The sequence below is a fragment of the Corythoichthys intestinalis genome, chromosome 20 (assembly GCF_030265065.1).
Source record: "Corythoichthys intestinalis isolate RoL2023-P3 chromosome 20, ASM3026506v1, whole genome shotgun sequence".
NCBI lineage: Eukaryota > Metazoa > Chordata > Actinopteri > Syngnathiformes > Syngnathidae > Corythoichthys > Corythoichthys intestinalis.
This window is the reverse complement of record NC_080414.1, coordinates 24,709,951-24,728,418: the sequence shown is the minus strand read 5'-3', so window position 1 is coordinate 24,728,418 and position 18,468 is coordinate 24,709,951. Positions and strand designations below refer to the sequence as shown.

Genomic DNA, 18,468 nt, shown 5'->3' with positions numbered 1-18,468 from the left:
TCACTTATTGCCAATAGATTTACACTTAAAACTGACTAGTTTTAAGGAGGTGTGTTTTGCAGTGTATTAATGTTATATATGTTAGGAATGGCTTACTTTTAAAGGCATTTTTGTGCAACTTTAGGTTTTAGGTATTTACTCTGTAAGTAATTGTTGCCAAAAGTTTACCATTACACAATGTCAGACAATCTGCCATTATTTAGATGTTTGAATTGACGACTTGTTCATATTTTATGTTGAAAAAAAAAGAGCAATAAATTATATTTTTGCACAGTAATATTTTCTTTTGTGTATACTTTAAAATTTTACATAAATCTTTTAATAGAATTATTGGCTTGACATTATCGGTTATCGGTTGGAATGAGGAGGAAATTATCGGTTATCGGGATCGGTTGAAAAATGTATTATCGTGCATCACTAATTCATAGCCCACGTGCAGCCTGGTATGCAAGCTTGGCATCGAAGAGACAGGACACAACAGTGTACCCTCCTTTGTTTCGTTGAAATAAGTAATGTTTTGGCCACTCTGGTGTGCTTTTTTTTTGGCTTTGTGCCGCTTTCCCTGCTTGCATACTGATCGTCTGACATTCTCAACTTTGCACGCATATATTTTTTTAACCCTTCATTAACTGTCGACGGGAAGTTCGTCATCGATGACGTCGACTATGTCGACTAGTCGGGACAGCTCTAATCATTTTCCGTACTCCACTGCCGTCATGTTTGTAGTCTAAAACTGCAAAAAATGTTGTTTAGAGTAGTACCCGCTTTGTTGAATCAAGTTCTGTTTCTCTGATCTGGAGAACGCCTCTCACTTCTGTCATTCCTTGTACACGTATGTTGTAAAATCACACACACAAAAAGACACGTCATGATGATAAATGGTAATTTGGCTAATCAGGCAAATTAAGAATAAAAAAATCCTTCTATTAAAATGTAAACTAAGTAATATGCAGTGGTATTTGTGAGCACACAGATGCATAATCTCCCTAATTAATTTTACTAGGCTCCAAGATAAACTGCTGGCTTCTTAATCAATGACTGGAATGTGCACAACATTAGATAATTCGGTTACTGTCTCAAATACTTAAAGGATTTGTGTCTGTGTTGAACAATGTGCTGCATGATATGATGAATTTTAGTGGTTGGTGAAATTAAATTTTTATTGATTCATGAAATATGAACCTAATTAAATTTCTCTTCTCTCCCGCTCTTCAAAGAAGGGATTCTGGAGATGACTTTAGGTTAACAGCAGCATTATATTTATTGATGTATGGTGGAAGTATTGATAATTTGAAATGCACCAATTACCAAATAAATAGATTTATTGATGTTAATTTTTGCAGTCATCAAGATATACGTATGCTTTTAATTTTCTATTCAAACATGCTTAAATTACTATACCAGACGTCGTCATCTTTGCCGATTATATGTAAACTGCTCCTTTTGGACTGTTAAAGTTGAAAAAACTCACAATGGGACAGTTATCAATTTACTGCTGCTCTGCCCTAAAATCCCAGTTTGCGCAGACAACAACCAGTGCAGCATAGTGAAAAATGCCATGCCCTCAAACAACTGATATGATCTATGGGACCGTGAGCTTAAAATTGTAAAGGAAGGTATATCTGTTTTTCAGATGTTCCTCATTGCAAGGAAGATTATTATTATTATTTTTTTTTTTAAATTCGTAGTTATAACCAGCAGTAATTGCAACAGGAAGTCTGAGCGGGCAGCATTTCTTGCCAAATGCACTGTAAATGATGATTTCCTGAGTCACTAAATGATAGACTGTAAGATGAGGGAACATGATTTCCTGGCATGGGGATAGCAAAAAAAAAACCTGCTACCTAAAAATTCTGCAGTTTTGATTATGTTAACTATGCACTTTAGTGCCAAACTATGGTGGTGGAATAAAAAGTACTGTGCCCCTGCTGTCTGGACTAGCTGAACAATTTCTGTGTGTGCAGACTTCCTCCACCCCATCTGAGAGTGTGTTCTCCACTGCTAGAAAGATCATGTATCCTTCCTGAAAAAGCAGACATGTTTATTTTTCTGCAAAAGAATTGTTAATTTTGCACATTTGCACTATGCACTGTTCTGTTGTATTTGACAGTATTTAGCTTTTTTATTATTATTATTATTATTTGTGAGTGCTATCAGCTCCTCCTTTTAAAAAGGAGTTTTTATTTGTATTAGAAAAATGTTTCAGTAAAATGTTACACATTGTTGTGTAATTGCCACAGTTAACATTGAGGCTTTGGGCCTCTTTTGACCTCGTTGCAAGTTTGTAATGTGACTTCTGATTAAACAAACTCGATGCCAGTCAAAATGTTTGTTCTTTTCCCCCAAAGAGAATCGATAAAGAATCGAATCGTGAAGCAATATCGATAATGGAATCGAAATCGTAAAAATTGTATCAATTCCCATCCTTATTCGCTATGAGTCAACATTTAAGGAACACCAAGATATCAAAGAATGTTGGTACCAGTGACATTCAAATTTCAAGCATGAAGTTTATTTATTTTAAATGCGAAACTGTCAACACTCACTCCTACAATTAACTGCCATTTCTCTTTTAAATGATCAACTCTGAACCCTGCTATGGTGCTGATTGTCATTTAAAGCTTGGACTGCCGGAAGAAAGATTTTAGAAAAAACCCATTCAGCTTAATTTTTTGAAGAAATAAAGTGAATGTGGTTTAACTGCTGACAGTAGCATTCGGTTCCATTTAACACTGCCAAAATGGCATTTCATGTAGGACTTTTGAATCATACACACCTCCCTTCAAAACAAAATAAATATTACTTGGATTACGCGACAATATGCTGGTTTTCTTTTTTTTTTATATTATTTTTTTTTTTACTTTGAATTGTTCAAAAAAAAAAAAGTTCAACTGAAGTAACTGTGTAAAGGCAACTGGCTGGTTATGCAACATATTTTTAGCATCTATCGTTCCATAAGCTATCTCTGCTTGGAGACTGTGGTGTTTGTGTCGGCTTGGTCACATTTCTGTCACGTGAGATCCTTTCAGTTCAACACTCAAGACTCAATATGCCCATGCCCCTCTGTTGAAAGCAACTGTTGTGGTTGCAATGCATCGTCCACCCATTGTTTGGACAGAGAGGACAGTGTTAAATTTTTTACCCTTGACTTGCGGACAATAAAATGTCAGGAACATTTCTCCAAAAGTTCCATAAATAAAACTTCGGAGTCTTTCTGGCTGTAATGGCAATGCGCATTCTACTACTGGGCACACAGTAACACATGTTATTTCTTATATTTGTGTATTCATACTGAGGTAAAGAGGGTCACAGTTTCCACAGATTGAAGAACCGGTAACTGCGTTTTTCTCAGCTAAAAATGAATACCACTGTTGTTATGCTCTTTAATGCAACAGCAATATTTTGTAGCCTGAAACTACAAACTTTGGAAAATATCTTGGCAAAGTTAACATGGGAGGATTAAGAAATTATTTCATCAGATGTTATTTCAATGTGCTCTACCAGCCACCGTTCACAGAGCGCTCATCGCTAATCGATGGCCACAAGAGAGTGAGTCAGCTGCTGCTTGTAATCTGTAATATTGTTTCTCATTAACACAAGTCAATAGTATCTTCCTCACACAAGAGAATACACTTTATACATAAAACAACCAATTTCATGTAAGCAATTTACCTCGAGTCTAAAGTTTAATTATAATCTACTTATGGCACTCCCTTCTCATTTTAAAGTGCCTGTGACACGAAAAAGCATGTTTATTTCATAATACACGCGGTATTTTGTGCCCCTGAATGATATGGGCCGCTTGGATGTGTGTGGAAGCGATCACTATTTTTATTTAGTTTTTTGAATCCCGCGCCATGAAAATGAGTGACTTCCGGCTTCGGTCTTGCATTGAGGAGGAGGGCGCTGTGACGTGTACGGTAGAAGACGTCCTTTTCACGCTACAGTGTACTGTTGTGTATGAGGACGAAGGATTCAGCTGATTTTGCGGATTAATACGTTTATTTTTCGCATCACGCCAGCCAAACGGCTGCAGAAAAATCATTCTGCATGAGGGAGAGGCGTATGCGCCTTTTTGGAGTTTCAAAAGCTTCCCATTCACCGTGGATATTTACTGTGGGACCATTGGACTTACGAGGAAGTGAGTAAACATCTTGTTTTGTATTATGTCAAATACGAATACAGCGATTACAAAGTAAACACTACAAACTTCCTTTAAATGAAGGACTACTTACGTTTGATCATTGATAGGCATGTAAAAAGCTCTCCTAATGCTCATTAGCAGCAGCACCTTAGCTGCACAACAACTCCAGCCACCCTCCTCCGGGGAACGAACTGTAAATTGCTCTCCGCCGGGCGGTTTGCCGATCCGCGAAGACAATCGACAACCGGGTCGTCATGTCAAATAATCCAGGATAGTTATGTGTGATTTTCCGCTTCGAAGACTTTGAAACATCACTCGGTTCGGGTTAACATGTCGGCTAGCTGTCACGCCTACTGGTTTGTTTACATTCTCCGAAGCCGGGGAAGGGAAATGACATATGTCCGATTTAGGTGTCATAAAGTATCGTTCGGGAGGTGCGACAGTAAAGGTGAAGTCGACAGTTTTGACCACTATGGAGTAATTTTGCCATGTCGTCCTGAATAAATGCATTTTTATTATTTCATATTCCATTCAGCACAAGACTGTTATTTGTCATTACCATGCCATTTATTTAGCAATTGGGGAAAATACTTGGATAAAAAGAATATCCTGTAAAAATATTGAAGTAAAGAGACAGAAACAATGACATTTTGCCGCTCTCTTCGTCGCGTTTTCCTCGTTGTGAATAGTTCCCCCTCGACGGGCTGACTGGTCCTTCTCAAGCCATTTATATAGCTATTGGGGAAAATACTTGGATAAAAAGAATATCCTGTAAAAATATTGAAGTAAAGCGACAGAAACAATGACATTTTGCCGCTCTCTTCGTCGCGTTTTCCTCGTTCTGAATAATTCCCCCTCAATGGGCTGAATAGTAAAACCGATGAGCCCAGTCTACCGTTGACGTCATCCACCTGTTGGGGACGCTAAAGCCCTATAATGGTAGGCGTGGCTGTTGTATATAGTCGAATCGTCTCAAAATATGACTCAAATTCACATAATAATGCCATTTAAGACTTTTTTTCTCGTGTCATATGCTCTTTAAACTTAGTTACAATAAAAATCAGAAATGGAAGCAATCTTGGGAGCAATGTAACAGAGTTTTGGTCCATGTTTTGTTTGTTTAGTCTGCGTTTCTAACTGACGTTTTTATAACTTTATCTAAGATTAAAAGTGTACTGTATTGTAGCTGAGACTGGCCTTGCCTGTCTGCCATTTCATATTTCTGTAAACACCTGAATTTTTTAAGTGGACGGTCTGAAATGGTGTTTAACGTTTAATTCAGTGGATGGTCTAAAATGGTGTTTAACATTTAATTCAATCAGCTGGGATTGGTTCTAGTAAGTGGCTCTGTCGTTTTTCAAGTAACTTAAACAGAACCAAATATGGGTAACTTTTAACTCTTTAACCCATCATGCATGAGAAGAAGGGAGCACCAGATCCACATTTAAGATTGGTGTTCTCAAACTCAGGTGACTCGGACTGATAATATTATAAATTTTATTGTTGACTTACTGGTTACATGAGCAAGCAATTGTAAAGTTGATGAGTATTGATCAGAACATTACTTAAAATGCTAATTGCTACTTACAATTGCCCTTTTCTGCAGAGTCATTGATTTGACAATCGGGTAATCGATGGTTAAAATAATTATGCTTACTCTTAAGTATACAACTTATAAGACCAACTCGAGCTCAACACTCATTAAATATTTAAATAACGGTTTCCTTGGTCATTTTTGGTATACAATTGTGTGAATACAACAGTAAGATTCTAGTATTTATGTTTCATTTAAAAGTATCACTTCGTAAAATAGGAATTCCCTCATTTGCTGATATGTTGGTTTTACACAGAATTGTGCAAGCAGGAAGCTTTCACAGGTGACTGTTACTTGACATTATGCAGAAGTTATTTTGTTGTCTAGACTGGTGTCTAAGCATGTTTGTGTCTCTTTTGACGGGACAGGCAGGATTTTCTGTCCTGAGGTTGAGTCAGAGTAGATCAGTGTCATCTGGCTTTTATTTAGCTGTCTGGTGCCTTTTTCCAATGACTCGTCCAAAATATGCAGCACATGGGCACACAAGATCAAAAACTCTGCTTGTCTGGAATTCACCCTCAACACCAGTTCATTTCCAGGAGAAGAACATCTGTTTGTAAATTCTTTGACTGTCAACATGTTTCTTTTTAGATACATTTTATTATTCCACCTCATTCAACTGAATTCCACTCCTAGTCTTCATATTGTGACATTGACTATATATCACAGACTGTCAGATTAATTATTTAAAGATCTTGTCTTAGTAGATGTGTTGTTTTGGTTTAACCTAGTCAGCTGTGACTAATGTATCATTAAGCTATCTACTCTGCTGGAGGGAAGGACACTTTAATGATAATGAATAAATGAGGATGTTTGCATTAGAGCTGAAAGAAATACTCGAGCAATTCGAGTAACTCGAGTTTAAAAACTGATCCGAGTAATTTTATTCACCTCGAGGAATAGTTTAATTTTGCCAGCTCTAAGCATAGCGTTTTGCCCGGACTACCTTTAATGCGGGACAACGCGCTGACGTCACGTGCGTAGAGGAAGAAGCAATAAAAAAAATACCTTACTGCAGCCGACAGCCGTTACAAACTGCGTCGACGTTGCTAAAAACTACGCCTGCATGTTGCTACGGTGGTAGCAGGTAGCGTCTGCTGTCTGATGCGTGTCATAGATATCACATGTACGTAGAACTAGATGCGAAATGACCGACTCGTCGGCGTTACTAAAACAGCCGCCATCTTAAAGCAGTATACTTCTCAGCGCTGATAAATAAGATTAACGTTACTGTCACTCGCTCACGTAACGTTATCCCTGCGGAGGGCTAGGTTTCTATTCATTATGACCACTGTCGATGCGTGGCTAACTCTTACATATAGGCTTTATTTAATCTGTAATAACAGCGCTGTAGAGTGACTACGGTGTAAAATAAAAACTTAATAATGCTAACTGTGAATTTTAGTTCAGTAGTCATTGCTGGATAAAACACCAAGTAACACTGGTGCCTAATGTGCGCCAATACAGCACAGCATTTATTTTGAACACTGAAAAAACTCAAAATCGTATCAGGACTTCTAGTTAAGTTTTAAGTTAGTCTAAACTGTAACTTATAGCATGACACAAGTGGAAATTCAATTGAAACACGTGGGAAAAACGCCTAACTTTTAAGTGATGTGTGTTATCAAGCGTAATGACATTTTTAGGTAAGAAATATATATATTTTTTAATAATATCTAAAAGTTTTTTGTCTTTTTTTTTTTTTTTTTAAGTCACCTTTGAGATGCAATTGTTGGACATTTTCAAGAATGTACATTGAAAATAAAGACATTGACTGACTGAAAATGGTTCAATATTTGATGAAATGTCTTGTTTTCTCATCTATAATTGCTCTTTACCTAAAATTTTTTTTTAATCTGATTACTCGATTAATCGATAGAATTTTCAGTCGATTACTCGTTTACTAAAATATTCGATTGCTGCAGCCCTAGTTTGCATTAATTCCTTTAACGCAATAATAGACTAGTGAGTACGTAAGTGTACATTAAAGAACTCTACTTGCAAGAACTTATGGAGGAAAAACAAACACTTTTTAATGAACAGGACCGGCCTGGCTCGGCACTACTCATCACAGTTGGGGCGGATGGTTTTCCATTTCACAATAGGGACAAGGGGAACTGTAAATGTCATGCTATATTAAGCACATTAGTTGGAATTTCAAATATTATTCAGTAAGGGAGTGCCAAAAAATCGATTATTGGATGCATCGCGATTCGACATGTGACGATTGGATTACGATTCATAAATGTTCAAAAATGATGATTTTCCCAAATAATTTTATGACAGCCGCTCATAGCGGAATGAAATTCAGGACACGTCTGCCGCCCGGACACCTTTAACGGACGCACGAACAACGTTATGATGGATGTTCTCGGTTAATGAGCGAGAGATTTACTCCCTTTCAAAAGACTGGAAAATAAATTTGTGTATGAGACAGGCAAGAAGCCGGCAGTCGTGCTTCTGTGTACAAGTTATTCTTTAGAGCAAGATGGGGAAGAGAGATAGTTCGTTGCTCCTTGTCTTTTAGTTGTCCAGCAGTAGGTTCAAGTCGTGTTAATATGAAAAAGTTGTTTTGTTAAGTCCCTTGTCCGTCTATCAGTGGTGAGTGCACGAACCCTCTTGTACTGTTTAGCCTTTATTGTTGCTTTTTACTAGTTAGCACTGAGCGCTATGGTAATTGGCGACTTGTATTTCCATGTCAAGTTTTTCGTTAATTGGTGGTGTACAAAAGTTATTCCAGAAGCAGATTGTTTAAAACCAGGATTAAGTATAGCAGCAACACTACAAACTTGCGAAATAGTACAAAAAAAGGATATTGGTTAAAAGAAGTCTTATTTCTAAAGACACTTTGTTTCCAGAAAATGTGGAATTAATTCCACCAGTGTTAATTTTATTGTACTGTTGAGAGAAATAAGTACTGCTGTTTGAAACAGCTAATGTTTTTGTACCTTCATGTGAAAAAGAGCATCTTGTTTTTTAGAGCTGGGAATCTTTGGGCACCTAACGATTCGATTCAGAGGCTCCGATTCGATTATAAAACGATTATTGATGCACCCCCCCCCCCCTTTTTTTTTTTTTTTTTTTTTTTTTTTTTAATAGAGTTTTGTACATTAGTTCCAAAATTGTTCAAAAATACTCTCAGGCTAAACCAAACTACTATTTCAGTATCAAGTTCACATATAGCAGTAAACAAATATACAAAAATAACATTAAATAAAAAAAACTCCAGTCCCCATTCTGTATCAGCAGCTTTAAACTACATTCAATTAATTTAATGTTGTGAATCAACCGTTAAAGTTGTTAAAATTGCTCCCGTTATTCCATAATTTCCCTTTTGTCTACTTTCGACATGTGAAAGTTTTAAAACTATTTTAAAGATAGATTCAAGTCAATATTTTACCGAATTTAGGAGTATTTTAGATAAAAAGTTAATTAGGTTTGCTTGGAAGGTTCGCTACAACAGCCTTGCAGGGAAGTGTACTGCTTTAAGATGGCGGCCGTTTACTAACGCCCGCATCTAGCATTTTGTAGATATGCTGCTTACGCTACCGAATCTATAATGCATCTAGTCCTATATAAATGATATCTACCGTAACTAGTGTTGCACCGATACCATTTTTTGGGCCCGATACCGATACAGATACCTGGCTGTGCAGTATCGGCCGATACCGATACCATTCCGATACCACTCTGTTAGCGAAAAAACAAACAAACAAACAAAAAAAAACATATATATATATATATACCGTATTGGCCCGAATATAAGACGATGTTTTTTGCACTGAAATAAGATTGAAAAAGAGGAGGTCGTCTTATAACTGCGGCCTAAAAAAAAAAAAAAAAAAAAAAAAAAAAAAACTGCGGCCTAGACATATACCCATTCACGACGCTGGATGGCGCCAGTCATCAATGAATCGAATGCTGAACGCGACTCGGGCGGCCAAAGCGAACCCCTGACACGAAGAAGAAAGTGGTAAGAAGGAAAAGAGAAGAAAATACCGGTAATAGAAGAGATAACCAAAAATGGAGAAACTTCGCGACAATTTGGAGAAAAGTGGGTCGAAGATTGGCCAGATTAACAGGTGTTCGGCCATTCCTTACTACGCGGCGAAACGTCTACACAATGCTCAGGGCGCTTGCGTATGCATTCACACGCATGCGCACATCGGTTGGAAGCGGTGAGTACTCACTATTTTTGTTTTTATTTAGTTATTTAGAACCTTTTCACAGCCTCAAAGATACTTTTTGCATGTATTACCCTCTCATACTTTTAACCATTGTGTTTTTTTGTGTTAGCTTTGAAGCAGTTGACCACATTAGTCACGTAGCGTATTTAAACCGTCCTTATTTGATATAACTACATTTAAGTATTTTCTGCAGGCATTTCTTTAGTACGTTATTCCTGTATGCATCTAAACAAAACAAGTTTAGAGCGCACGGTAGTAATTTAGGTGTCAAATTCGACTAATGTAGGACGTTTCGCCGATGTAGCATATTTTGGCAGAACACCGGCAGCTGAGGAGAAGTTATGACGCAAACTTCAAGTTGATGGTGATAAATGAGGCGGTGTCTTCAAACAACTGCAAAGCGGCTGTGAAATATGGTGTCACAGAGTGTAATGTACGGAGATGGAGAGCTCAAAAAGATCGCCTAAAAAATGCTCACAGTCAGAGAAAAGCTTTCCGTGGTCGTTTCTGTATAAAAATTAATTTGGTGTTCAAAAAGTCTTTTTTCAAACTTGAGTCTTGAAAAAGAGGGGGTCGTCTTATAATCGGGGTCGTCTTATATTCGGGCCAATACGGTATATATATATATATATATATATATATATGCACAGTACTGTATATTTTTATTATATTATGTATATACAGGATATGCTGTATGTATATATTTTCCCCAAGTGGAAGCTTCCATGGTCCTAATAAATGTAATAATTAAAAAAATAATAATAATAAAATAAAAAAAAAATATATATATGTATATATGTACGTATAAGGGATGCAACGATACAGTTAAGTCATGGTTTGGTACGATTTTCGATACAATTCAATACATTAAATGCTCTGAAACAGAAAATACAACTGTTATTATTATTATTATTGTTATTATTTGTTGACAAGCAAAAATAACATCATAGAAACAAGCATTTTAGTGCATAATACTTATGTTCTTACTTCTTACTGATCTGAAGAAATTTTGTATATAAGTGCTGAGAACAATTTTTACTGTTTGTAAAGTGGGGCACACTGTTGAGAGCTGCAGCTCTCTTAGCAGCTATATTTACCATATAAGCAAAACATCCTATTTGTGGTCCGAGTCCATCTGTAACATGTACTGAATTAACAGTATTTGCAGCATTATCTATAGTCACTGGTATGGATTGATTTGGCCTGCTTAACTTCCATTCAGTCATGGCGGTTTCTAATTCATCAATGTAGTATATGGACTACACGTCGCTCTGGGCTCACGCAGCTAATGGCATGGGATCTAATGTAGCACATCTAGGTTCCTATTTATTGATATCTAGTGTGTGCGCGCGAGAGTTAGCATGGGATCTAACATAGGACATCTAGGTTGCTATTTGATGATATCTAGTGTGCGCGCTGCGGCTGGCCGCTTGAGTGTTTTCTGGCCACAGAAGTCACTTCTGCTCATTACTGCACAACACATATGACAATCGACTTTCATAAACAGGACGAGTTTGGAGTACGGCGCTCTTAATTTGCCACTCATTGTTCATCATGAAACCATGAGTTTGCTTAGTCTCCCACGGTTTTAAGCTTTCTGATCCCATCGGCGTTATAATAGCAGGCGTTAGCTTATGCATGCTAATCGTTTGTGAATGCCATGTTAGATGAGCAGCGTAACATCGCGGATATGCGCTGTAGTTTACATCCTTAAAATTGAAGACGAAGGAGTTAATTTCGTTTGGTAATATCGAGACAAAGACATACAGATGTCATGCATAGGGATTTGGGAAGTTAGCTCACGTGGGGAGGACAGTACATTTGCGTTCAAGTGATGCCAGTAGATGGTATCGGCGCCCTAAATGTTGGTACTCGTCGATGCCGCTACCACCAATTCGGGCAGGATCGGCGCCCCCTGCCGATACTGGTATCGGTATCGGTGCAACTTTAACCGTAACACTATGTGGCTGTACTTTGTAGCAGCTTTTCGGCAGCAGTCAGGTATGTTGTTGTGTTTTTTGAGCTAGAGCCGTGAGTTGAGCATTGGCATTACCTGAGGGGCCGGGTAATGAGAAGCATGATGTTTAGCTACTCTCGCTCCGTTCCGTCCCGAAGACCAGTGTGTTGTACTTCCGCTTTACTTGGCATATTTAAATATTCGGAATTTGGATGTTTGTGAATCGTTCTCGAATCTTCCACGGCCGAATCGCGAATAATCTAAGAATCGGAAATTTTGCACACCTCTATTGTTTTGTATAGGGCGCAAAACACTCAGGTAACTTGAAGTTCCGCTCTGAGGCCCCAATTTGGGCAACTTTCAAAATTGTCCGATTTGCATGTGTGATACATCATTGGAAAGCTTAAAATCTCAATTTTCTGAGGGAAGAAAAATTTTGAACAGGAGGGCATTTAAAAAAAAAAAAAAAAAAATTAAACAGCAAAACCCTATCTGGAGGCAAGAGCACGCGAGAGCAGAATTACAGACGTCATGACTTTTAACGAGATATTATCGCGTACTTACCTTGTTTCGATCCAAAAACTCGATGTAGCAAATATCACGAAGTGTCAAGACACCGCTGTGAATGGTCACAGCTGGACTTTTTGTGGATTTTGTATGTGAAACACGGTAATATAACAAGGGTCGCGATGCAGAAATCGCAGACATCAAGGAGTGATCGAGTTTCTTTTTCATATTTTTACCCTTTTAAACGTTTTTTTTTTTTCTTTTTCTTTGTTTGGATAAATTATTTATCATCCAACATATCGGACAAAATGCGACAGTAACAAAAAAAAATACAATTAAACGATAGTTATGTGGTAGATATCCGGGACTTTTTTACAGACACCATTTTTTCCCATTGTGACGTAATTTGTTTAAAAGTTAATAATATGAGAGTGAATTATTTATTTATTTATTTATTTATTTATTTGTTAAACTAAATATTAGACATCAATTAATGATCCTAAACAAACAATGACAGGCATTTTGAATAATAAATATCATTAATTACCTTTGTTTTATGGCTGGGTTGAAAAAAAAGCGGTTGCGCGATGTCTGTAAACGGTGTTTTCCGGGGTAAAATGGACAAATTAAAAATAGTTCGGGGGCTTAAGGCGCCATGAATCTGCTATGGCAGCATATAGACATATTGTTCTATCAAGCACAACAGTTGTTTTGGCTTAAAATACAGTGGTTTCTTTTAAAGAGGAGTGCAAGAGCACAAACTGCTTTTTCAGTCTTGTCTGTGTTTTCCGCCATAGGCAAGTTGAGAAGTACTGCCTTTAAAATGGTTCATGATTTTGCATTTTCTTGTAAAACAAAAAAAGAAAAAGCAGTTTAAAGGCAGCTTTTTGTTGTATGGGCATGTTTCCATCGTTCCTGTTGAATCATTAGGATATTTTTAATAAATAATGGACATAAATTTGTTTGGCTACTTTGTAATCGAATCGAATCGTGGGGTGCCTTGGATGGCATACCCCTATTATTCAGACAGCCGGTAGTCCATTTCATTTGAAAGTATAGATTTTGCAATTTTTTTAAGCACATCATTGACTATGCGTTCTATGGCTAATGTGAACAGTCTCATCGGCAGCCACCCTCCGCAAACATTTTTTACATGTCGGTTGGCCCTCCTCCTCCTCTAAGCCACGGCTGTCTGTAACTTTTCCGTAGCCGAAGTATTCGCATACCAGCGATTTCATTTTCTTCAATGACGGAAAAAAGTTCTGGAATTTCCCCTCCTCCAGCCATCGTGTAGCACAGCTGACTCACTGACACTGAGCAACAACCAGTGGGGCAGGGTTTAGCCTTGCAGCTGCAAGCAATGGATTTCTTCCTGCATTTATGGTACATAGAAAAAATAGCTAATACCTTAGGGACGGTATGACGGAAAATTTTTGCGGTTTGGAAACCGTGACATTTTCATACCACGGTATACCTTGAAACCGGTTATAGGCAATGCCTATTTATAACCCTTCGTCTTCTCAAATTGTATAGTGACCTTTTCGACACCTTTGTAGAGTTTCCATGAGGATGGTAATTTCAATATGCAAGTGGACTGAGAGCAAGAAGACACTGTTTACCAAAGTTTAAAAAAGATTTTGAAGTTGCAGGAGGATCCAGTGTTGACCTGTATTTATTTCTGTCATGCCATTGTATCATCAAGTCATCCGCAAAGATTTGTGAAAAGTTCAATCAGCGCGGTAATGTTGGTTGCTCAATAGCATTAAGCATGTCCAAGCAGATCCAACAAGGACTGAAGTCTGGACTCACATCAAACCATTCCATTTTCTCCACTTCCACATTGTGGTGGTGCCCTGTAATGATCCCGGCTCTGTGGAGAAGAGTGTTGACATCCCGGAGTTTCAAGTTGCGGCCCAGATTCGAGTTGTCATTGCTTAGCCACTCCCGAAACACACCAGTCAGTTAAAAGGGGGTTTCCCAGCTCCCCATTAAATTATTTAGTATTGATTAAGAGGTCTACTGTATGAGTACATTTGCTTGCAGCTTATCAATCGTCATATACTGTACATAATTAATTGTAATGTACATTGTAGCCAAGTTGTAGCTTGATTTTTTTTTCTTCACTGCAGCAGTTCGTTCATGACAGTGGACACCACTTCCTTCCATACTATATTGCTTTATACAGCAAAAATGTATTTTTTAAAAAGTATTTCAGTTTTATTTATTCATAAAAGTATGCCATTTGATTTTGTTGTGTTTTGAAACTTTTATGCCACTGCCACAGTTATTTTTGGGAAGCAAATATAAGCCATTCCTTGTCCTGAATGTGCTCCACTGGGAGTATGAGTACTTGAATCCCTCCTTGTTAATGTTGAGCATTCACAAACACGTTGACGTTGCTGTTGTGGAAAGGTATAATTGTAGTTAGGGATGTCCCGATCCAGGTTTTGCACTTCCGATCCGATACCGATATTGTTTTGCACTTCCGATCCGATACCGATACTGGCCGATACCGATACCGACCTATCTGAGCATGTGTTAAATTTTAAAGTTATTTAGCCTCCTTACTTAGTTGTCAGACTCATGTTGAAAAAGGTTTTAATACCCTTGATAACAACGAGCCAGCTGAATTAGGTGAGTTTGAATAACACACAACGGTTGGTAAAAGGAAACTGCCCTGTTTATTCAGTGACAAACACAAAACATTATAAATAACAAACAGAAATGGCATAGTCAGTCAGTAAAATGTGCAAGTAATATTGTAAACTGTCTTAAAAAAGCAAAACACACCAACAACCTCAGTGGAAAATCCCACAAATCCCCCAAGCTATTAGATGCCTTTAATGTTTCATCCATTAGTTACAAAACTTGTATAAAAAGCCTCTCAGGTTTAAATAAACGACTATTTCAGTATCAAGTTAACATTTTAAAACAGTAAATAAAACACTGAGTCCCCATTCTGTATCAGCAGCTTTAAACTACATTCAATTCATTTAATTTTGCGAATCAACTGTTAAAGTTGTCAAAATTGCTCCCATTATTCCATAATTTCCCTTCTGTCTACTTTCGACATGTGAAAGTTTTAAAACTGTTTTGAAGATAGATTCAAGTCAAGATTTTCCCGATTTAGGAGTATTTTAGATAAAAAGTTAATTAGGTTCGCTTGGAAGGTTCACAACAGCCTACTAGGGAAGTCTTCTGCTTTAAGATGGCGGCTGTTTACTAACGCATCTGGTTTTCAATACTTCAACGTTGCTAACGCAGTCGAGTCTGTCGTGTAGCATCTTGTTCTATATACATATGATATCTATTATCTCCAGTAAAACGACGTTGACGTAGTTTGTAGCGGCTATCAGCAGCAGTCAGGTATTCTTGTGTTTTTTATTCAGCGGCATGAGTTGAGCTAAAGCCGTGAGTTGAGCATTGGCATTACCCAGATCTAAGACAAGTTATGTTTACTTTCGGGACGCAATGCGGTCTGTTTCTCATTGCGTCCCGCTTTACTTGACATATTTCAATAATCGGAATTTGGATGTTTGTGATTCGTTCTCGAATCTTTCACGGCCGAATCGCGTGTTGGATGGTGCGTCTTTACTCACGTGAGATAATGGCTTGTCATCCAGAATGAATTCTTCGGCAATGACTCCTGTTATTCCCTGGGCTTTGGGACTGTCGAGTGCCAGTTTGTCACGCATAGCAAAAGTTTCTGCCAGTGTTAGTTGCGTAGGACCTTTCTTTTTGTCTTCGGTTTTCTTAACATACTCCTCATATTGTTTGTGGTGGTATTTCGCTAAATGCTTGATTAGGTTGGTTGTATTAAAACTTCTTACAGCTTTACCACTACGCTTGCCTTTATTGTGGCATATGTTGCTCCCTGCCTCTTCGTCTTTGTCGTCCTTTAAGGTGAAATGATCCCACACAGCTGACATTTTTACCGATAAAGTCTCTTGGTAAATTGGGAGACGGTAATGTAAGTGTAGTGTATTGAAGGTGTGCCGTAAAATGCGGATCGGATTTTAGGGAAACCGAAGCAAAAACTGGAATGGATTATGTAAACCGGTGCGCTGGAAAACCCGTACCGGACTTGAAAAAAAAAAAAAAAACTGGATCGGAAGTCTGGATCGGAATTTTTCCCGTGTTCCGATCCGATACTGATGCGCATTTTTTTGCCCATATCGGCGTCCGATCCGATCCAAATATCAGCTCGGGACAGCTCTAATTGTAGTTGATGCATCTGTTCAGTGGGACCTTTGTTTCATAAGATTATTTTGAGTTTTGCTGTTTTTTTCCCTATTCAATAAGTGAAAGAAGTGCTTGAGGGTGTGTGTGTGCCTTGAAATGTTCAAATCAACAGTTTGAAGAGCTTCATATCATTTGCTTCTCTTGGATGAGTGAAAAACAAAAAGCTGATATTGTCAGATACTTAAAATAAAACAGTCCAGATTTAGAACATACCAACCTGTGTGTCTGTAAGACCGTAAATGACTGCAAATAACAGCAAACAGTGTGTAGTACTAAGTAACAATTTTAGTGACGTATCTAAAGATTAATGCAACTTTTTAAAATGTGTTTTTTGAGCACATGGCATTATTTTACCATATAATATGCAGAGTTACACTGCTTACTTAGCCACAGATGGTTGAAAAATTCATCCCTTTGTTTTTGGTATTATTAAAATTACTTGAGAAAGGTATTACCCTTGTTTTTTTGTAACAGGTCCCCAAACTAATTTATTCTTTAAAGGGATTAAATGAAAAATCTGATTAGATATTTGTTAAGATACTTTTATTTCATTTGTAATATAGCACCCATTTTTTTTTCTCCCTCCAGCTCTCCAATGCCACTGTGAGCGTTGCAGTGCCAACTCGAGCTGTACAACAGATGGGGTGTGTTTCGCTAATATCCGCAAGACAGGCACTCGGTGGACGACGGAGCTGCGCCAGTGTGTTCCCGAAAAGGAACTGTTCCCGCGGGATCGACCCTTCATCTGTGCCCAATCCTTCAAGCATGACACAGGCCTTTATCCGATTTGCTGTACCACAGATTATTGCAACAAGGACCCTGACCTTACCGCTTTTCCTGGTGAGACTACACATAATTCTTTGAATATTTTCGAAAGGAACTTCCGCTGTCAGTTTTGTTGTTAGAGTTGGACTGAGGAAGAAATTGTTTTTTTTTTTGTTTTTTTTTTTGCTTTTTTTAACAGAGACTTTAATATGAACGAACATAGACAGTGTTGGGAAAGATCATTTTCTTCATGAACTAGTCGTTTGTCGTTCTTTCTTGTCCCCAATAATTGTCGATATCAGAACCACAGACAGCAATTATTTTATCCACTTAAACATTGAAACTATGTCAGATTCATCTTCATATTCAATTTCGAATCTGGGTCGGTCTTGACCTGTTCGTAAAACTCACTTAAATGATTGTACTGGGCCAGTGTTCTGTCAGATTTTGTACACATCAGAAATTTAAACTTTGCGGTTCTGCAGATGCGCGTAACGTTACAAACGGACGCGAATGCAGTGAATCCAAAGTAAATATCAAACACTTTCTTTCAATAAAGGAATTATGTACTTGTGTTTGGTCATGGACGCACACGAACGAAAGTTTTCTCTCACCATGTCTTCCCCGTGCCGCTATTTATTCACGCCGTATTCATGTTGAAGAAGTATGATTATGATGCAAGTTTATTAAATATTATCCAATGATCCTAAATAAAGTCCAACTTCAAGTAAAAGAATGGTTATTCGCCGCCATAAAAGCTTTGGGAGCAAAACCTGCCATATTTGCAAAACAACAGTCGTGACAGCCTCAGGCAGCTTGAGTTGCCAGGTTTTCAGCTATTAGTTTTTGTTTGTTTGTTTGTTTAATAGTGTTTTTAGCCGATGGCTTTACATGTAGTTTGGTAAGGCTCTAATTCTGAACTCATGAACAGGCCGGTATGATATTCTGACGGTATGATAACCTTAAGCCCAAATATCACGGTTTTCACGATATCACGGTATTCCAATTACAGCTCTAAAATGTGTTACTTTGAGATATCTGGGTATAAAAAAAGACCTTTGAACAGGTTTTT

At 37.8% G+C, this 18,468-nt stretch overlaps 1 protein-coding gene across 1 annotated transcript in view; it reads left to right on the top strand.

The window, feature by feature from the left end:
* The window catches only part of tgfbr1b (transforming growth factor, beta receptor 1 b), a 73,557-nt gene that overhangs the window by 13,947 nt on the left and 41,142 nt on the right, over positions 1 to 18,468 (top strand). The window contains exon 2 of the mRNA XM_057824050.1: positions 17,220 to 17,471. Coding sequence (XP_057680033.1) covers positions 17,220 to 17,471 — 252 coding nt within the window. The remainder of the gene's footprint in view (positions 1 to 17,219; positions 17,472 to 18,468) is intronic.